Genomic DNA, 19,236 nt, shown 5'->3' with positions numbered 1-19,236 from the left:
AGTCAGAGAAATCAGCTTCAACAACTGTCTTATGATCAGAATCAAATGTTATCAGTAGAGAGATATTAATGAACATCTTCTTCATCTGTATAAATGCAGCTTCAGTGTTCATTAATCATTGAAATACTGAGTCTTTCTTAGTAAGGTCTGTAAGTGATCTCATAATATCTGAGAAGTTTCATATAAATCACTGATAGAAGTTAGTAAATCTGATGAAGCTTCATATATCTTTCACAGTACATGAAGCTTCTCATTCAAGAATGACAGAGACTTTCTCAGAATTCATTTGAATTCTCTTATCAGCTTCTATAATAAAACTCAGATACTTAGTACTCTTGACTTTAAAATCACACTTATTAATATCTATCAGTAGTTCTGCTTCTTGTAGCTGTTGTAATATCTTTTACACATATTCTTGATATTCTTTTCTAAATTCATTGATGAAGATGAGAATGTTATCTAGATAAGTAGATATAAACTCATCAAGGAAATCTCAGAGTACTCAGTTAATATACTTCTGAAATGTACTGAGAGTATTAGTCAGTTCAAAGAATGTGACTATTCATTCAAAGAGACTATAACATGTTTAAAATACTGTAAATCATTCATCTTCTTCAGTGATATGAATCTTATAAAACACAGTGATGATATCTAGTTTTATAAATTATTAAGCTCATCTGATCTGTGTTAGAGTTTCATTGATAAGAGATAAGAAATATCAATCTTTCTTTGTCAATCTGTTCAGATCTCAGTAGTTCATGCAGAATCAGAGTTCTTTATCTGATTTCTTTACAAAGAGAATAGAGACTGCAGCAGAAGAGTTGCTAACATGTATAAATTCTTTATTTAACAGATTATTGAGTGTCTTTTGAAGAAGAAGAAGTTCATCTCAGAACATGCTATAAAGAGAGTCTCATGACAGTTCAGAGTTCTTATCATTCTTTTTCTCTAACTTGATACTGTGATTCACTTCAGAATCTCATAAGAGAGGTATATTCATAATATTATCTTGTTAAAAGACATCTAAATATTCATGATATTATTGAGAAAGTTTTATATAAGAATCTATTATTATAATATAAAATAACTTTTCTAGAGTCTTTTTAATATTGATCAGACTGATAAAATAGATTGATATATAGTCTTACTATCAGTGACTCTGTCAGTGATTTTGATGATGACTTCTTTTTCAGAGTATTTCATACACATTGACAGAGATCTGTGTCAGATTCATGATCTTGTGAATGTCATTTTCATGAACTCTATCATTGTTAGGGAATATCAAGCTTCTGTTTTAAGCATTCAATAAGATGCCTTGTTCAGATAGTCAGATAAGTTCTAACATAAGATTATAATTAAGATTATTAACTTCATATATATAGATATCTTCATGTTGATGTTCTTCTACATCTATGATCAGCTTCATTATATAACAGGTACAAATGTCTTTTAAATCATCAAATTCTATGAGAAGTCAGAGTTTTAATAGAGAGATACACTGAAGATTATGATGTCTTATAACTGAAGATTTTATTATTATATAGTAATATAGATCACTGTCTATCATAGTCTTCATATTATACATATTATTAATCACAGTGAATACAAGAATTGCATTCATTATCATCTTCTCTTTAAATTATTATCATTCAATCTCTTCAAGCTTCTGTTTGTGAATTTGAACAGAAGCTAATCTTTTCTCTGTTTCACTGAGACATTCTCATAGTTATTCTCTGAATCTTTCTCTAATGCAATGTGATTGATATGAACAGACACTGATTCATTCTTTGAATGAGAAGACACTGATTCTTCTCTTGAATATGAAGATATATAGATTAATTAACAGTTGAAAGCAATGTGTTCTGATCAGTTATAGTTGATACATACTTTACATTAACATTGATCAGCAGCTTCTTCAGAAGTGATTTCAGAGACTCAGAAGTCTGTTTGAACAGTGAAGACTCTTGCTTATATATAGATATTCAAGTCTACTCAATTCATAACATCTGCATCATTGTTATTTCTCAGTACAGGTATATGAGTTGCTGAGATATAACATCTTCTATCACTGTTCTGTATATTCTTAAGCTTGATAAGATGATTATTCATTGTTCAGAGCTGTGTGCAGAAGTCTTTATAAGTTAAGTCTTTGTCTGCACTTATAAGAGTCTGTAAGAGTTCAAAAGTCAATGTCTTCTTAAGCATGCTAATCTTCATTTAATTCTCTCAAGACTAATCATCTGCTTCTAGAATCTTGATATTGAAGTCAGAAATAAATGTTGTAAGAGAAGTGTTTCTCTGTCAGATACTCTGTAATCAATCTAATACTTTCTGTTACATGACAGTGTCTTAGAACAGAATATCAAGATATTTTATAATATTATCAGACATTTATAACACTGATTCACATGCTTTCATTCATGAATAAAACTTCTGTTTTACACAATTCTTCAATTATTCATTGATATATCAATCTTGATTGATTAATAAACTGATGAAATCTTCATCTATACTCAGTTTCATAAGCATTTTCATTCTTTATGATGAGTAGAGAGTGAGATCAGAAGTATTGAAATATATGAGAGCATCTAAGCATTCTTTCAGCACTTTTGTATTCAATTCTGTAGATGTTGAAATTGCATGAGTTTCTTATTATAATAATCATTGAATCTCTTCATATTAATATTATTGAGTTATATGCATATCAGCTATTTATTATTGTTATAGTTTCAACATTACTTAGAGTCACTGTAGCACTGCATCTATGCTTATATTCAAGAGTTTCATATTATTATTAGACATGATTATATCAATTGTTGAATGTATAATATCTATGAAATCTGAAGAAGTGTAATTGTATTCTTATACATCTGAGTGTCAGAACTCTCAGGTCTTTTACTGATATTCTCTTATAAGATCTTATTCTCTTTATAAGATTTTGTTACAGAGTCAGAATGACTGATGAGTAAGCTTCTATCTAAGAACTCAGTGTTCACTTAACTGTGTGACTGTTTCTTACATGTTGTTATGTGTTTGAATATCTCTTAATGAATAATCATTTCTGATGAGAAGATAATGCATGAATAATTGTTTTCTAATAAGAAGATAATGAACATTTTTATAGTGTAAGAGGCCTATACTGAATAGATCAGTATAATATTGATAGGTCTTATATAACAAAGATAAAAACATTAGAGAAGAAAAGAAAGAGAAAGTGCAAGAATCAGTAATTGAGATGAATATTTATACACATATGTGGTGGTGTACATGGTGGAGCTTTGGAGTGGAAGAATATACACGCGTTTGTAGCAGCTGAGGATCAGTGATCAGGAATGGCTGAGAATCGGAGCGTACGCTACGCGCGTTCATAGCGGCCGCGGATCAGTGATCAGGAGTGGCCGAGAATCAGAGCGTATGCTACGCGCGTTCGTAGCGGCCGCGGATCGGCGATCGGGAATGGAAGAATCTATGGAGTGTAATGAAATAGTCTATATGATTGATCGGGCGCAGCCCGCCACAAATATCATGAAATTGTTGTTATTATTTAGAGAAGATACAAATCATATTAGCAATGTTTTGAATCTGTGATATTTAAATTATTAGTCAATCTATTCAAAATTAACAGTAGTGTTATCAAAAAGTGTTATTAAAAAGTAATATTAAAAAGTGTTATTAAAAAACATTATCTTTTACAAAGTAAATACAAAAGTTACTTGAGTAATCACTTTCATCTCATTCTCATCTCAAGAATCAGTCATTTTATTATTCTTCATCTCAATGTTAAGATTCTTTACTAGTGTTTATATCACAAGTTAAATCACATGAGCAATGCAGAGAATATGACCTTGTTTATCATTTCAGAAATACAAAGTCAATTTTTACTTCAAGCTCTTCATTATAGTGTAGTTATTCACAGCATTATCAGTTATAATTATAAGAAGACTGAGACTAATATCTCAATAGTTATTTTTAATCACAGTTATTAATATCTCTGTTATATAATTCTCAGTATGACTACTGATCAATGATTTAAATTCAATTAATGTCTCTTAATAAGTTCAGTTCTCATCAATGTAATAACATATAACTCTTATAAATGCAAGATTTTTTATACTAGTTCATGCATTCACTGTGAGAGACACTCTTTGATGATTCTTCAACTCTGATTCTAGATATTGTATATTAACTTTGTAGTGTGTCTTGAGATTGAACCGAAGACAGAATCAATATGAAATATGAAGATTTGAATTAAGCTTTTGAAGAAGTGTTCAGAATTCAGGGTTTTCAATTGATTGAAGAGAAAGATTCAGAGATATATATATATAAAGTAATTATTCATAAAAGTTATCAGATGAGAGTTGTGAAATCAGAGTACTTGTACATAATTATTTTTACATGATTTTCTTCAAATCAGAAAATTAGTGTTATTAAAAATCATTATCTGATAGAGTAACTTATCAGCTCAGTAGTAATTTTCTGATTATTTCTCTTTTATTGTCTGCATTTTGATAACTTCAGATGTCAGAAAATTTCTTCAGAGTTATAATCAGTTTATAATGAATATTTCTGAATGAAGTTGCAGTAATTATAGCAGAGAGATAACTCTTTAGTAATCTGCAATACAATCTATTGATAATTATTTCATAGTTCATCTCAATATTTATGTTGAGTTTTTCATAAATTTCATGACCTGGAATCAGATGTGAAGAATGAAGTTATTATTCATTATAATTGAAAGAAAGCATTCTGTGTTGAATTGTAAATAATGTAGACTTTGTGATTCACAGTGATTTCTTAAAGAGTTTGTGAATCTTTAATAAAAGTAAAAGAAGTGAAAGAAGTGAATTCAGAAGATATAATAATAATTTGAGAAAGATGACAATTTATTTTCAATAACTGATCACTGATGTGTGTAAGAAGAATTAATATAAGAGAAAATAATCTTGTTTCTTAGCTTAGTTATAATTTTAGTACTAACTCAGATTGAATATTATTAATATATAAAAGTAAATAAACAATCTTGATTAATCTCTGTCATATTTCTTGAAATATATTAATATTGTAAAAGAGAGTGTTATCAAATTACATTATCAGATAATATCATTAAAAATATATTAATATTGTGAATATCAATGTTGAAAAAATGTTAATACTTATACATTATAGTAATTTGTGAATCATGATAGTTAAATATATATATATATATATATCATTTCTGACTTGATTACAACTTGTACAGTAATTTTTGAAAACTTAAAATCAATTTTAATTATTACTAATTAAAAACTTAAACTTATAACTAACTAATATAAAAAGAAAAAAATCTACTTCTTCTCTTTCTCATTCTTTTTATTATTCTTTATAATTCACTTCTTATTCTTCTTCTTCTTCTTCTTCTTCTCATCTGAGATAATAATCACCTCAAAATCTCTCTCTGCTGTCTTCTCAGAGAAGAGTTTCTGCTGCTCTTCTTCAGCCAGGTCAATCTGTGTCTCAAAATCCTGCATTTTCTGGTCTGCTGTCTCGGGTTTCATCTCAGCAGTAAGCAGATTAACATGCTCAGAGAGCAGAGCTGTCTTCTCAATATTCTGAATTATGAAGTGCATTTGAGATCTGAACAAGGCCTTAATTCTCTCCTTCTCTGTCAGCTTCTGCTAATTAATTAGAGAACAGAAGTATTATCAAAAATCATTATCTCTCAATAAATAAAAAACTTATCAGTTTTGACTTCTTTGTCTTCTACTTTAATACTCTCTCAATCTTCTTCTGCTGCTGCTTATTTACAGTAATACTCTTCTTCTCTCTCTCTCTCTTTATCTTGAACTTAAATTATTCTCAGAACTTCTTCTGATCTTATCACTGCTGTATGAGACTTTTCACTATCTTCTTCTTCAATCTCTCACAGACAGTGTCATCTGTATTATTTCTATACTTAGTTCAGTCTAAATCTATCAGAAGTATTACTTAAAATTGTTATCATTCTACTCTCTTATGAAGCCTCTTCAAGGCATTATAACATGTCTTATTATCTGTCTTCTCTTACTTAAATGTCTTCTTCTTCTCTCTCTTCAATCTGTGACAGTACTCACGCGCCTTAATGATCTGTAGAACTGCAGAATATTTGAAGAGGAATGACATGATTGATTTTAATAAGTGTTGAAGAGAAGTGAAGACAGAAGAGACGGTCAGAAATAATATAATGATAATAATAATGATAATGATAATGATAATGATAATGATGATGATAATAGTGATGATGTTAATAATGATGATAATGATAATGATAATGATAATAGTGATAATGATGATGATAATAATGATAGAAGAGAAAGTGTATTGAAATATATTACTGACTTATCAAATATAAAGAGACAAAGAAAATATTAACAGCTTTCAGAGATATATAGAAACAGCTACAGTGTTGTATAGTAATATCATCTTCATTCAATACATGCAGTGTTGATATTCTTTGTATACAGTTATTATATAATCTATATTAGAGATACATGCAGAAAACAGATCTTTATTACTAGAGAGAATAATTACAGTGATTCTCTATTTTCATATTATAAAGATAAGTTATTCTTATTTCTTTCTTCTCTCTTTCTCTTCTTCTTCAACTCATTACTAAGTTCAAGCTGATATGAAAACTATTAAAACACTCTCAGAAACTCTCAAATTGAAGAGTATAGACTAATTAAATTTCAAATACAGAAGAAATCAAATTATCTTCTATAGATTTAATTACTTATTCTCTCTTAAATAAAACAGCAGTCATGTCCCTCTCTCTCTCAATCAAATGAAACATGGCCTGTGAAAAGTGAGTATCATGTCAGGTTATAATGACTAACACAGCCTCAGCACACAGAGCTGTATATACACAGCACATGCTGAACTGAGAGACTGTGTGAGTTGCAAACTGACAGCAGCATCTCAGAAAGAGCTGTGCAGTGTGAAAAAGCTGCAACTCTTAGCTATATATACAGAGAATGAATTGCTGCAGTAAGTATATATGTATTAAAGTAATGCTTTTTAGTAATACTCAGTCTCTGATATGATAAAAATAGAGTCTCTCTGTGAGATTCATTTCTATCAGAAGTTAGAAAATCTTATATTTCTCAAGATCATCTTCACACATCTTGTCTGTGAAATTGATGAGAAGAATCATTAATTTCAGTGTTCTGTTCTTGATACTATTCAAGTGACAGCAGAGTTCACTCTGATCACACTTTTTAAGTGTATATTTTCTAATTATTCACATTTATATAGATATATACTGATTATTTGTTAGATGATATTATTATTATTATTATTTATTATTCTTCAATTATAGATGTATGCAGTCAGAGACTATGACATCTACCTGAGAATCTTTAATTCTCAGGGTTTTTCCTATATCTATAGAGTCAACTATTATACATTTATCAATTTCAAGTATGCAAAATCAGAAAATTCCAGCTCAGAATACAAAAACTGTTTACAAATTACAGTATTTCAACACCTTCTGATAGTTTGAAATCATTTGAAAATATTATGACAAAAGAAAAGAGAACATAGTCTTAAAGATAGACATATTAAATAGATAGAGAAAAGAACAGAAGGAAACAAGTACAGTAAAGAGAGACTATAATAAAACAAAATTATTAAAAGATGATGTATAGCTGTTTTAACAGACTATATCTAGTCAATTTCCACCTCTTCATATTCAGATACTGCTGAATTCAGCCCCAGTGGCCGAATGGTTAATGCGGCCACCCGGTAGCGCCTTGGCATGGGAAATCAGGGTGTGTGGGTTCGAAACCCGCAGGGGATACATTAAATCCGGAACTCAAGCACCTCAGGTTTCTAATAAATACAGAGGTGTACAAATCACTTCAATAAAATTGCTCTATGTTCCTGAGCTGGGAAGTTATTATTGCATGTATTTAATTGTCACTTCTTTGTATTTCCTATGTTCTTATTATCTTGGCGTGGTCTCAACACCTGTATTTCCTCCTGTATAATCAACACTTGGCCTGTATTTAACATCACGCAAGGACTCATCATAAGCTCCGCTTGCATATGAGTATAATGAAAGAATAATAATAATAATAATAACTGCTGAATTCAGTCATTTTCTTGTAGCTGCTCTAGTTTCTGATAGAAAGTCTATTAAGTATTTAGTTTCTATCTCAGTTAAGAATAAGAACCTCATATTTAATTGATTTAAATCATACTTCTTCTTTAATCTGACTCTGAGACTATTGTATAATACACAATGCATTATAATATGCTCAGGATTTTCATTCACATTGCAGAATAAGCACTCTGTTGAATCAAATCTATTATCAAATCTTTGTATATAAGATTTGAAATAACCATGTTCTAGTTTCAGCTGAATTATAGATGAGAATATTTTCTTTTTACATTTAATTGAACAAGATTTTCACTTCGATTTTATCTTAAATCTTGAATAATATATACTCTTCTTTTGTTTCTGTCAGCTTTTATTTCACTTGTTTAAACAAGATTCTTTTATCTTTCTCTTTATAAAAGACCAGAACACTGTTTTTTGAATAGATCTGCTTAATTCTGAACTCTTTTTTAATTAGATGATATTAAGATAATAACTTATCACAGCTGTGTTATTCTCACTGTGAGAAATACATGATTGATGATAAATATTGTAAAGACTCTGAGAAGTGAGTATTTTAAGAATGCTGCAGTTCTATAATCTTGATTTTTTTTTATTTTTATTTTTTGTTTTTTTCTTTTTCTTTTCTTTTCTTTTTTTTTGTTTTTCTTTCTCTTTTTGTCTCTTTTTTTCTTTCTCTTCTTTTTTTCTTTCTCTTTTTTTTTTTTTTGTTGTGATTTTTTCTTGTTGTTTTATTTTTTGTTTTTTTATTATTTTTTGTATTTTACATTTTTTTTTAATTAAAATGATATTGATTATGATCTGTGTTCAGAAAAGTAATGATATTTAATAATACTCTCTATTAAATTTTCAACAAATGAGTACTATATTATGATATTATGTAAGTGAGAAATGATTTCATAATTTCATTTAATACTATTTTCAATAATGAGATCAGAATGAAAATGTGACTAAGAATTCAAACATATTCTTTATCTGAGACTAGATTTTTATTTGAAAAGTGAATCTGAAATCTTTAATATTTGAAATAATGAGATTTGAAATCAATGTAATGAACACAAATCATGATCAGAAGTAATACTTTTAGACAATGTGACAACTGTAAAGTTTGATTCTGGTCTCAGACACGGTCACACGGTCAGTCTAGTTACACTTCATAGATTCTTCCGCTTCATTCTTGAATGTGTACACTCTGATTCTCGGCCATTCTTGATTGCTGATTCTCGGCTGCTACAAACATGTATAGATTCTTCCGCCCCGAAGCTTCACTGTGTATATTATCACATATGTGTATAAATATTCACTCTGATCACTGATTCTCACACTTTCTCTTTCTTTTCTTCTCTAATGTTTTTCTCTTTATTATATAAGATCTATCAATATTATACTGATCTATTCAGTGTAGACCTCTTATACTAGAAAAACATTCATTATCTTCTTATTAGAAATGATTACTCACTGAGTTATCTGAATATGTAATAATATATAAGAAATAGAGAAACAGTCAAATAGTTAAGTGAACACTGAGTTCTCAGATAGAAGCTTGCTTATCAGTTACTCTGACTCTGTAACAAGATCTTACAAAGAGAGTAAGATCTTATAAGAGAATATCAGTGAAAGATCTGAGAGTTCTGACATCTCAGATATATAAGATATTTATACAATTACACATCTAATAATCAATATAATCATGTCTAATAATAATATAGAACTCTCAAATGTGAGTATAAATGTAATATCACAGTGACTTTAAGTAATATTGAAATTATAATAATAATAAATAGCTGATATGCATGCAACTTAACAATGTCAATATAAAGAGATTTAACAATTATCACAATAAGAAACTCATGCAATTTCAATATCTACAGAATTGAATACAAAAGTGCTGAAAGAATGCTTAGATACTCTTATATATTTTAATGCTTTCAATCTCACTCTCTACTTATTATAAAGAATGAAAATACTTGTGAAACTGAATGTAGATGAAGATGTCATCAGTTCATTAATCAATCAAGATTAATATATTGATGAATGATTAAAGAATCACATGAAACAGAAGTTTCATTCATGAATAAAAGCATGTGAATCAGTGTTATGAACATCTGATAATATTATGAAATATCTTGATATTGTGTTCTGAGACACTGTCATGTAATAGAAGATGTTAGATTGATTACAGAGTATCTGACAGAGAAACACTTCTCTTACAACATTTATCTCTGACTTTGATATCAAGATCTTAGAAGCAGATAATCAATCTTGAGAGAATTAAATAAAGATTAGCATGCTTAAGAATATATTAACTTTTAAACTCTTACAGACTCTTATAAGTGTAAATAAAGACTTAACTTATGACAGCTTCTGCACACAGCTCTGAACATTGAATAACTGTCTTATCAAGCTCAAGAGTATACAGAACAGTAATAGAAGATATTACATCTCAGTCACTTATACATCTGTGCTGAAGAACAGCAATGATGCAGATGTCATGAACTGAATAGATTCAAATATCTATATATAAACAAGAGTTTCTGCTGTTTGAACAGACTTCTGAGATTCTGGGATTGCTTCTGAAGAAGTTGCTGATTGATATTAATAAGAAGTGTGTATCAACTGTAACTGATCAGAACATATTACTTTCAACTGCTGATTGACCTATGTATCTTCTTACTCAAGAGATGAAGCAGTGCCTGTCTGAGTCAATCACATTGCAGTGAAGGAAGATTTGAAAGATAACTATGAGAATGTCTTGATAAAACAGGGAAAAGATTAGCTTCTATTCAAATTTGTAAACAGAAGCTTGAGAAAGTTGAATGATAATAATTTAAAGAGAAAATGACAATGAATACAATTCTTGTATCTACTGTGATTGATAATATATATAATATAAAAGCCATGATAGATAGTGATCTATGTTATTATACAATGATTAAATCTTCAGTTATAAGATATTACAATCTTTAGTGTATTCTCTTATCAAAACTCTAACTTCTCACAGAATTTGATAATTCAAAAGACATTCACACTTGTTACATAATAAAACTAAACATAGATGTTGAAGAATATTAATGTGAAGATGTCTATGTCTATGAAGTTGAGAATCTTTACTATAATCTCATGCTAGAACTTGTCTGACTATCTGAACAAGACATCTTGTTAAATACTTAAAACAGAAGCTTAATATTTTCTAACAATGATAGAATTCATGAAGATGATATTTACAAGACTATGAATCTTACACAGATCTCTGCCAATGCTTATGAAATGCTCTGAAAAAGAAGTCATCATCAAAACTACTGACAGAGTCACTGACAAAGTTATCAATAGTAGAATTATATATCAACTTATTTCATCAGTCTGACTAATATTAAGAAAGCTCTAGAAAAGTTATTCTATACTATAATAACAGATTCTCATACAAAACTTTCTCAATAATATTATGAATATCTAGATGTCTTCTGACAAGATAATATTATAAATATATCTTCTTTATAAGACTCAGAAGTGAATCACAGTATCAAGTTAGAAAAGAAAAATAATAAGAATCTTAAGTCATAATAAGACCTTCTTTATAATATATCTTGAGATGAACTTCTTCTTCTTCAGAAGACACTCAATAATCTGTTGAATAAAGAATTTATATATATTAGTAACTCTTTCACTGCAGCTTCTATTCTCTTTACAAAGAAGTCAGATGAAGAACTCTGATTCTATGTAAACTATTGAGATCTGAACAGATTGATAAAGAAAGATTGTTATCTCTTATTTCTCATCAATGAAACTCTAACATGTATCAGATGATCTTAATAATTCACAAAGCTGAATATCATTAACATGTTTCATAAGATTTATATCACTGAAGAAGATGAATGACTTACAGTATTCTAAACATATTGTAACCTCTTTAAATAGATAGTTACACTCTTTGAACTGACTAATACTCTCAGTATATTTCAGAAGTATATCAACTGAGCACTCTGAGATTTTCTTAATGAGTTTATATCTGTATATCTAGATGATATTCTCATCTTCACTGATAAATTCAGAAAAGAACATCAAGAATATATGTAGAAGATATTACAATAATTACAAGAGACAGAACTATCAATAGATATTGATAAGTATGATTTTAAAGTTAAGAGTACAAAATATCTAGGCTTTATCATAGAAGCTGGTAAGGGAATTTGAATAAATTCTGAGAAGATCTCTACTATTCTTGAGTGAGAAGCTTCATACACTGTGAAGAATATACAAAGCTTCATTGAATTCACTAACTTCTATCAGTAATTTATATGAAACTTCTCAGATATTATAAGATTACTTACAGAACTCACTAAGAAGAACTCAGTATTTCAATAATCAGTGAATACTGAAGCTGCATTTACACAGATAAAGAAGATGTTCATTAATATCTCTCTACTAATAATATTTGATTCTGATTATAAGACAGTTGTTAAAGCTAATTTCTCTGACTATGTCATAGAAGAAGCTATATTGCAATATAATAATGAAGATATCTTATAATTATATATCTTCATATCTAAGAAACTGAGTTCTGCTGAATATAATTATGAAATCTATGATAACAAACTTCTTATGATTGTACACTGTCTAGAAGAATGAGACTCTGAACTCTGAAGTATCTCTGAATTTGAGATAATCACAGATTATAAGAATCTCAAGTACTTTATAACTATCTGTAAACTCACTGAATGACACATATGATGATCTGAGTTCTTAAGCTGCTTTCATTTTATAATACACTATCATTCTAAAAGCTAGAACTTGATGATAGATGCTCTCTCATGATGAGAGTAAGATATATCATTTAATGTAACAGATACTCACTGAATGAACTGAGAGTATCAGCTCTTGAATCTGAAGATACTAGTTGATCAAGATGAAACAGCTCATGACACTATATATACTTCTCTAATTAGAACTGTCACTGATATCTCAACTTCTTCTGAATCTATATTAGATGAACTATGATATACAGTAGCTCAAATTAATGAACTTCTTCAAGCACTCACTGAAACAGTATGATAAGAAGTACTCTGATTTTCCTCAGAACTACATGTAAAAACTGACATCTCAGAATATTTAATTAATAATAATAATACTCTACAATTCTGTGAATGATGCTGAGTCTCTCACTTCAAACTCTTATGTATCTAGATAATGTAAGAGATATATAACTCTTGTATAACTGATCATTCAGATTATAAATAACTGTATTAAATAATCTCTCAAGAGTTCTACTGATATGAGATATCAAATAGCATCAGACATTTCATTTGAAACTGTAACTATTATTTCTTCATCATCTTATGAAAGAACTATAGAAAAGATCTACTGAAATCACTCAATATTTCTGATAGAATCTAGTAAGATGTGATAATTGATTTTACTATTAATCTCTCTAAGAGTAAGAGTTATAGAAATATTCTGATTATTATGAACTGATTAAGCAAGAATGTAATATTAAAATCTTATAATAAGATGAATACTGAACAAGTTACTGAAGCTTTTCTAAGAAGTGTATTTTATTAAATGTATAAATTACTGAGATCTACAGTATCATTATTATTATTATTATTATTATTCTTCAATTATAGATGTATGCAGTCAGAGACTATGACATCTACCTGAGAACTTTAGTTCTCAGGGTTTTTTCTATGTCTGTAAAGTTAACTATTGTACATTCATCAATTTCAGATATGCAAAATCAGAAAATTCCAGCCCAGAATACAAAAACTGTTTACAAATTGCAGTGTTTTAACATCTTTTGATACTTTGTAATCATTTGACAATATCATGACAAAAGAAAAGAGAGAAAGAACACAGTCTCAAAGATAGACACATTAAATAGATAGATAGAAAGAAATTGAAAGAAAAAGATACAGAAAAAGAAAAAGTAAAGAGAGACTATAACAAAACAAATTCTTAAAAGAGAGTGTATAGCTGTTTTAACAGACTATATCTGATTGATTTCCTCCTCTTCATATTCAGATAATTCTGAATTTAGCCATTTTCTTGTAGCTGCTTGAGTTTCTGATAGAAAGTCTATTAAGTATTTAATTCCTGTCTCAGTTGAGAATAAGAATCTCATATTTAATTGATTTAGATCATACTTCTCTTTCAATCTGGCTCTGAGACTATTGTATAATGCACAGTGCATTATAATATGCTCAGGATTCTCATTTGTATTGCAGAATGAGCATTCTATTGAGTCAAATCTATCATCAAATCTTTGTATATAAGATTTGAAATAGCCATGTTCTAGTTTCAGCTGTATTATAGATGAGAATATTTTCTTTTTACATTTAATTGAACAAGATTTCCACTTGGGTTTTGTTTCAAATCTTGAATAATGTATACTCTTCTTTTGTTTCTGCCAGCTTTCATTCCACTTGTCTAAACAAGATTCTTTTATTTTTCTCTTTATAAAAGACCAGGACACAATTTTTTGAATAGATCTGCTTAATTCTGCACCCTTTTTTGCAGCTGAATCAGCCAATTCATTGCCATGAATATTCATATGAGCAGGAACCCAGTGCAGATGAATTCTCAGCTTTGATGTTCTTCTCTCTTGAATTTTTAAAACAGAGTTTAAGATCAGTTCAAGATTCATTTGACCATTATGAATCTGACTATTTCTAAGTCTTTTTAAAGCAGCTTGACTATCAGAGAATATTCATGCCTCTTTCAAACAATTTCCTCTTTTATGAGATTTTATTTCAATGAGTTTGAAAGCTTTCACTATTGCAAATAGTTCAGCATCAAAGACTTCACATTCAGAGCCTAGATTCCAGAAATCTGAGATAAAATTAATATTATCTTCAGTATAAGCAATGCCTGCGCCCAATCTGTTCAAGTTCTCATTTTTTGAGCCATCTGAATAAATCAGAATAGAGTCTTTTATATTGATTGTAGAAATTCTCTTCAAATGCTGTTCATATTCTTTCTCTTTTGATAGTTCACTTATTTGTAAGTCTATAAGAGATTCAAGCTTTTTTCTCCAGGGAGATAACTTCTCATGATCAACTTTTTCAACATTTAAAGAAGAAAATTGATTTTTAATCAGAGAGCATAGTCTGTACAGTTGAGAAGGCATTTTCTTTGAAGAATTATTTTCATTCCAATCAAGAAATCTATTCCAATCCAGTTCATTTCCAGAGTTAGTTGGTGGAAATGAAGAAGAGACTCTTTCTCTGATTATATGATTTGAGCTCATCTTTACAACTCTCAGAGCATAGTTCATACAGGCCTTTTCAAATCTAATAGTAGGAGGAGGAATTGAAGCTTCAATTTCCATTGCTTTAATAGGAGATGATTTAAATGCTCCTAGAATTCTTCTCAAGGCTCTGTTTTGCAGACTTTGAAAGAGTTCAGTGAAATTCCCTTGATTATTCCACCAAACTTGAACTCCATAATCAGCTACTGATGTAATACAGGCTATATATAACTGTCTCATAGCCTGGAAGGATAGACCCCTCTCTGTATTTGATAGTCTGATTATGTTGTTCAATAGTCTTTCTGCCTTGACAGTTCTTTGTTGAATGTGATATTTAAAATTCAACTTGGAGTTTAACCATACTCCTAACCATTTGACATTTACACTGGGTTTAATCTCTCTATTTAAAAGAGTTAGAGATAGTTCTTTCTCATTGAATCTAGGAAAGAAATGAATTAACTCAGTTTTATCCATATCAAATTGAATTTGATTGATATCTGCTCTAACAAAGATTTCCTTTGCAGCTTCTTCAATTACTTTCAAATTCTCTTTGATAGTTTTTGAGCTGTAGACTAGACCAATATCATCCACATAACTCGGAGATCGCACTATTCTCATATTTCTATTTTTGAATAGATATGCAGTGTATATTGCAAATAAAATGGGTGAGATTGGAGACCCCTGTGGTACTCCTATTTTTATCTCAGTCTTGTCTTGTTTCATTCCATCAAAGAAGAGTTGTATAATTCTTTTAGACATAAAACAGTTAACCCATTTTATTAGGGAAAGTGGCAGTTTTAATATCTTCAATGTCTGAATTAACTTTGACTTTGAAACATGATCAAACGCTCCTTTTATATCAATAAAAACTGCAGTTGAGACCAGACCCTCATGCTTTGCTATTTGAATATCATGAACAACTGAGAGAACAGTGTCAATTGCAGAACACTGTTTTCTACCTCCCATTTGTTCACTGAATAAAAGAGAATCATCTATAGAGCTTATAAAAGATAGTCGAGTAGCTATTATCTTTTCTAAAACCTTTCCTAAACAGTTCAATAGAGATATTACTCTATATGACTTAGGAATTGAAGTTTTTCTATTAGGTTTTGCAAGAATCACTCCAGTGGCTTCTCTCCAGCATTCAGGATGATATCCATTTTTCAAGAGATTGAAAAAGAGCTCAAAATATTCATTCTTTAAGTAGGAATATGTATTTTGAATAATCAAGTGATTAATTGAATCTGGACCTGCAGCAGTTTTAACAGAACTTGAGAAGATAGCTGACTCTAATTCATCTTGTGTAAGATCAGGCCATTCCCAGTCATTTTCATCAATGTAGTTGAGAAGTGATATATTCTCTTCCTCTGAATCTGAATCTGAATCTGGTGAGTTCTGAAAGAGAATTCTCATGAAAGCTTGACATTTTTCCTCAAAAGAGTTTGCTGTATATGATCATTCTGAAACTCATATTCTAGAGCTGGAAGTTTTGCTACACTTCTTGTTTTAGTATAGTTAAAAGCTTTAAAAACTTCCTTCCCTTGTGCTTCTTCAAGAAATTTATTCCAGCAGTCTGTTTTAGCTCTTTTAATATCTGAAAAATATTCATTTCTGACAGTTTTGAACTCTTCATCAGATATTACATCATTCTTCCAATCTCTTCTAGCAGTAGCTAATTCTTTTCTTTTAGATGAGATATTCTCATTCCACCAAGGTTTTGAATACTCAGAAGATTTTCTTTTTGGAATATTATCTCTAACACTTGTTAGAATGATAGATGTAATAAGCTTCACTCTATTCTCAAGCATTTCATTTGAGATATCTTGACCAGAATTCCAATATAGCTCATTCTGTCTTTCAGATTTTAACAGTTTTATGCTTTCTTCAACTGCTTTCCAATCAGCTTTTTCAAAGTTATACTGATTAGAGAGAAGAGGATTTTCACTCATTTGTTTTTCACTCAGTTCAATATCAAATTGAATAATCTCATGACCTGATCCTGATGTCTCATTTGAATCAATAAACCAGTTTACAAGTCTTCTTTCCATTAGATTTTGTGACATGAATGTTAGATCTATAATAGACTTCTGTTTCATGCCTTTTCTAAAGAATGTTTGTTGATCAGACTTATTAACCAAATCTATTGAATGCTCAAAGGTTCATTCAATCAGATTATCAGCTCTCACTGCTCTCTTGCATTCTGAATTCCACCAGGGATGATGTGCATTGAAATCTCCTGCAATTATAGAGTTTCTTGATGGAGTTATGTTCAGAAATCCTCTATCAATTGTCCAGATATTGTTATTTTCCTTCAATGACTTTTCATTATAGATATTTATGAGCTGTATAGTATCAAACTCATTTTCTTTATCTATAATATCACCCACCAGAATATCAGGGTCAGACATGATATCAAATCTTAGATTAAATTGATATCTTGATCTCTTTCTTCCATAGATCACTACTCTTGACTTTATCTCAGACTTTTGAGGTAAAAAGCAGTAGTAGCTTGAATGAGAAATGACATATTTTTGCTCAGCATCAAAATTCGGCTCCTGAAGCAGTACAAAATCAACTTTTTGTTCAAATGCAATTTGAAGACAAGAATAAATGCAATTTGAGTTTCTATCCACATTATTTTGAATAAATGTGATTTTTGAAGAGTTTTTAGACTTTTTTTGTTGTTTTTGTTGTATATTCATACTAAAAGAGAGTAGAGAACAATCTAATCACTATCATCAGATAGTAGATTATAACTGTTCTGAAAAGTAGGAATCTCAACTGCTTGCATTATATCTAGTTTATCACCAGAGTCATTTCTCAATTCTCTAATCTTAACAGGAGTTTGAGGATTCAAATTCTGTTTACATTTTGCTGGAGAATTGGAGTTTGAAGACTTAGATAATTGAGAGTTTCTTCTTTTTGAGCTTGCAGTTGTGAGTTTACTGGCTTGACTCTTCTCTTCAGTTCTAGATTGACTTTGAGCTTCATCTTTTCTCCAGTTCTTTTGAGTTCTAGGAGCAAACATACATTCTTTAGAGCTAGATGCATGTTTTTCTTTGCAATTAGAGCACTTAAGCAGAGTATGTTGACAAATTTCACCTCTTTTTGAGCATGTTTCACATTTATGCTCACTAGTTTTGTGATCTCTGGCACAGAATGCACATTTTGAGTCTCTAAAACATGAGATTGCAAAGTGTCCATATCTTTGACAGTTTGAACACTGTGTTTGAGCTTTGAGATTCATTCTTGAGTCTTTGTATTCGATCTACAGTATCAGATCAGAGCTGTCAATTCATGAGTACTCTCTGAATAAGAATCTGTTAAGTTTTTAAGATTATATACTGTTTATTAACTGTCTATCACTCTGAGACTAATGATGCATCAGAATGAATAATTCAGATTATAAAGAATTATCTTTATAAGTTCTGTAACTACTTATAAGATGATTGATATAATCTTCTTCTACATACAGAGGTCACTATCAATGATTAAGATATTATTTCAACAGATATAAGTCTGTTCTTTCTTATATATGAATATTATATAAAAGTACTAAATCTTCTAGAGATTACACATTTCACACTGAATCTCTGCAGTTCAATTCAGATCACTGATAATATAGTAATAAAACTCTGAGATATCTGTGATTAGACAGAAGCTTTCATAACAAGTACTAAACAGAATTAAGAAGATTGAATTAATATTGACTGAGATCTCACTGAATAATATAAGATAGAAGATTTGATATATTTGAGTCTTAAGAATATACAGATTATACATTCATCTCATACACTGAATTACTGTTATATTAAATATAAAGTGATAGAAGTTCTAAATAGTCATAACTACTATCTTAATA

The 19,236-nt window shown here is 29.5% G+C and overlaps 2 protein-coding genes across 2 annotated transcripts; both read right to left on the bottom strand.

Moving 5' to 3' along the window:
* Positions 1-5,366: 5,366 nt before the first annotated feature.
* BDCG_17139 (uncharacterized protein) lies at positions 5,367-5,606 on the bottom strand (the record flags this gene model as incomplete). Its single annotated transcript, XM_045426291.1, has 1 exon — positions 5,367-5,606. One exon carries the CDS (start codon positions 5,604-5,606, stop codon positions 5,367-5,369), a length of 240 nt encoding a protein of 79 aa, XP_045281290.1.
* A 12,493-nt stretch (positions 5,607-18,099) lies between these two features.
* BDCG_17138 (uncharacterized protein) lies at positions 18,100-18,578 on the bottom strand (the record flags this gene model as incomplete). The annotated part of the gene is made up of 2 exons (XM_045426290.1): positions 18,100-18,378; positions 18,405-18,578. The coding sequence occupies 2 exons, from the start codon at positions 18,576-18,578 to the stop codon at positions 18,100-18,102; spliced, it is 453 nt and encodes a 150-aa protein (XP_045281289.1).
* Positions 18,579-19,236: the final 658 nt, after the last annotated feature.

This window comes from Blastomyces dermatitidis, assembly GCF_000003525.1.
Source record: "Blastomyces dermatitidis ER-3 genomic scaffold supercont1.5, whole genome shotgun sequence".
Taxonomy (NCBI): Eukaryota; Fungi; Ascomycota; class Eurotiomycetes; order Onygenales; family Ajellomycetaceae; genus Blastomyces; species Blastomyces dermatitidis.
The sequence above is the reverse complement of the archived record's forward strand: the minus strand, read 5'-3'. Positions and strand labels throughout refer to the sequence as shown.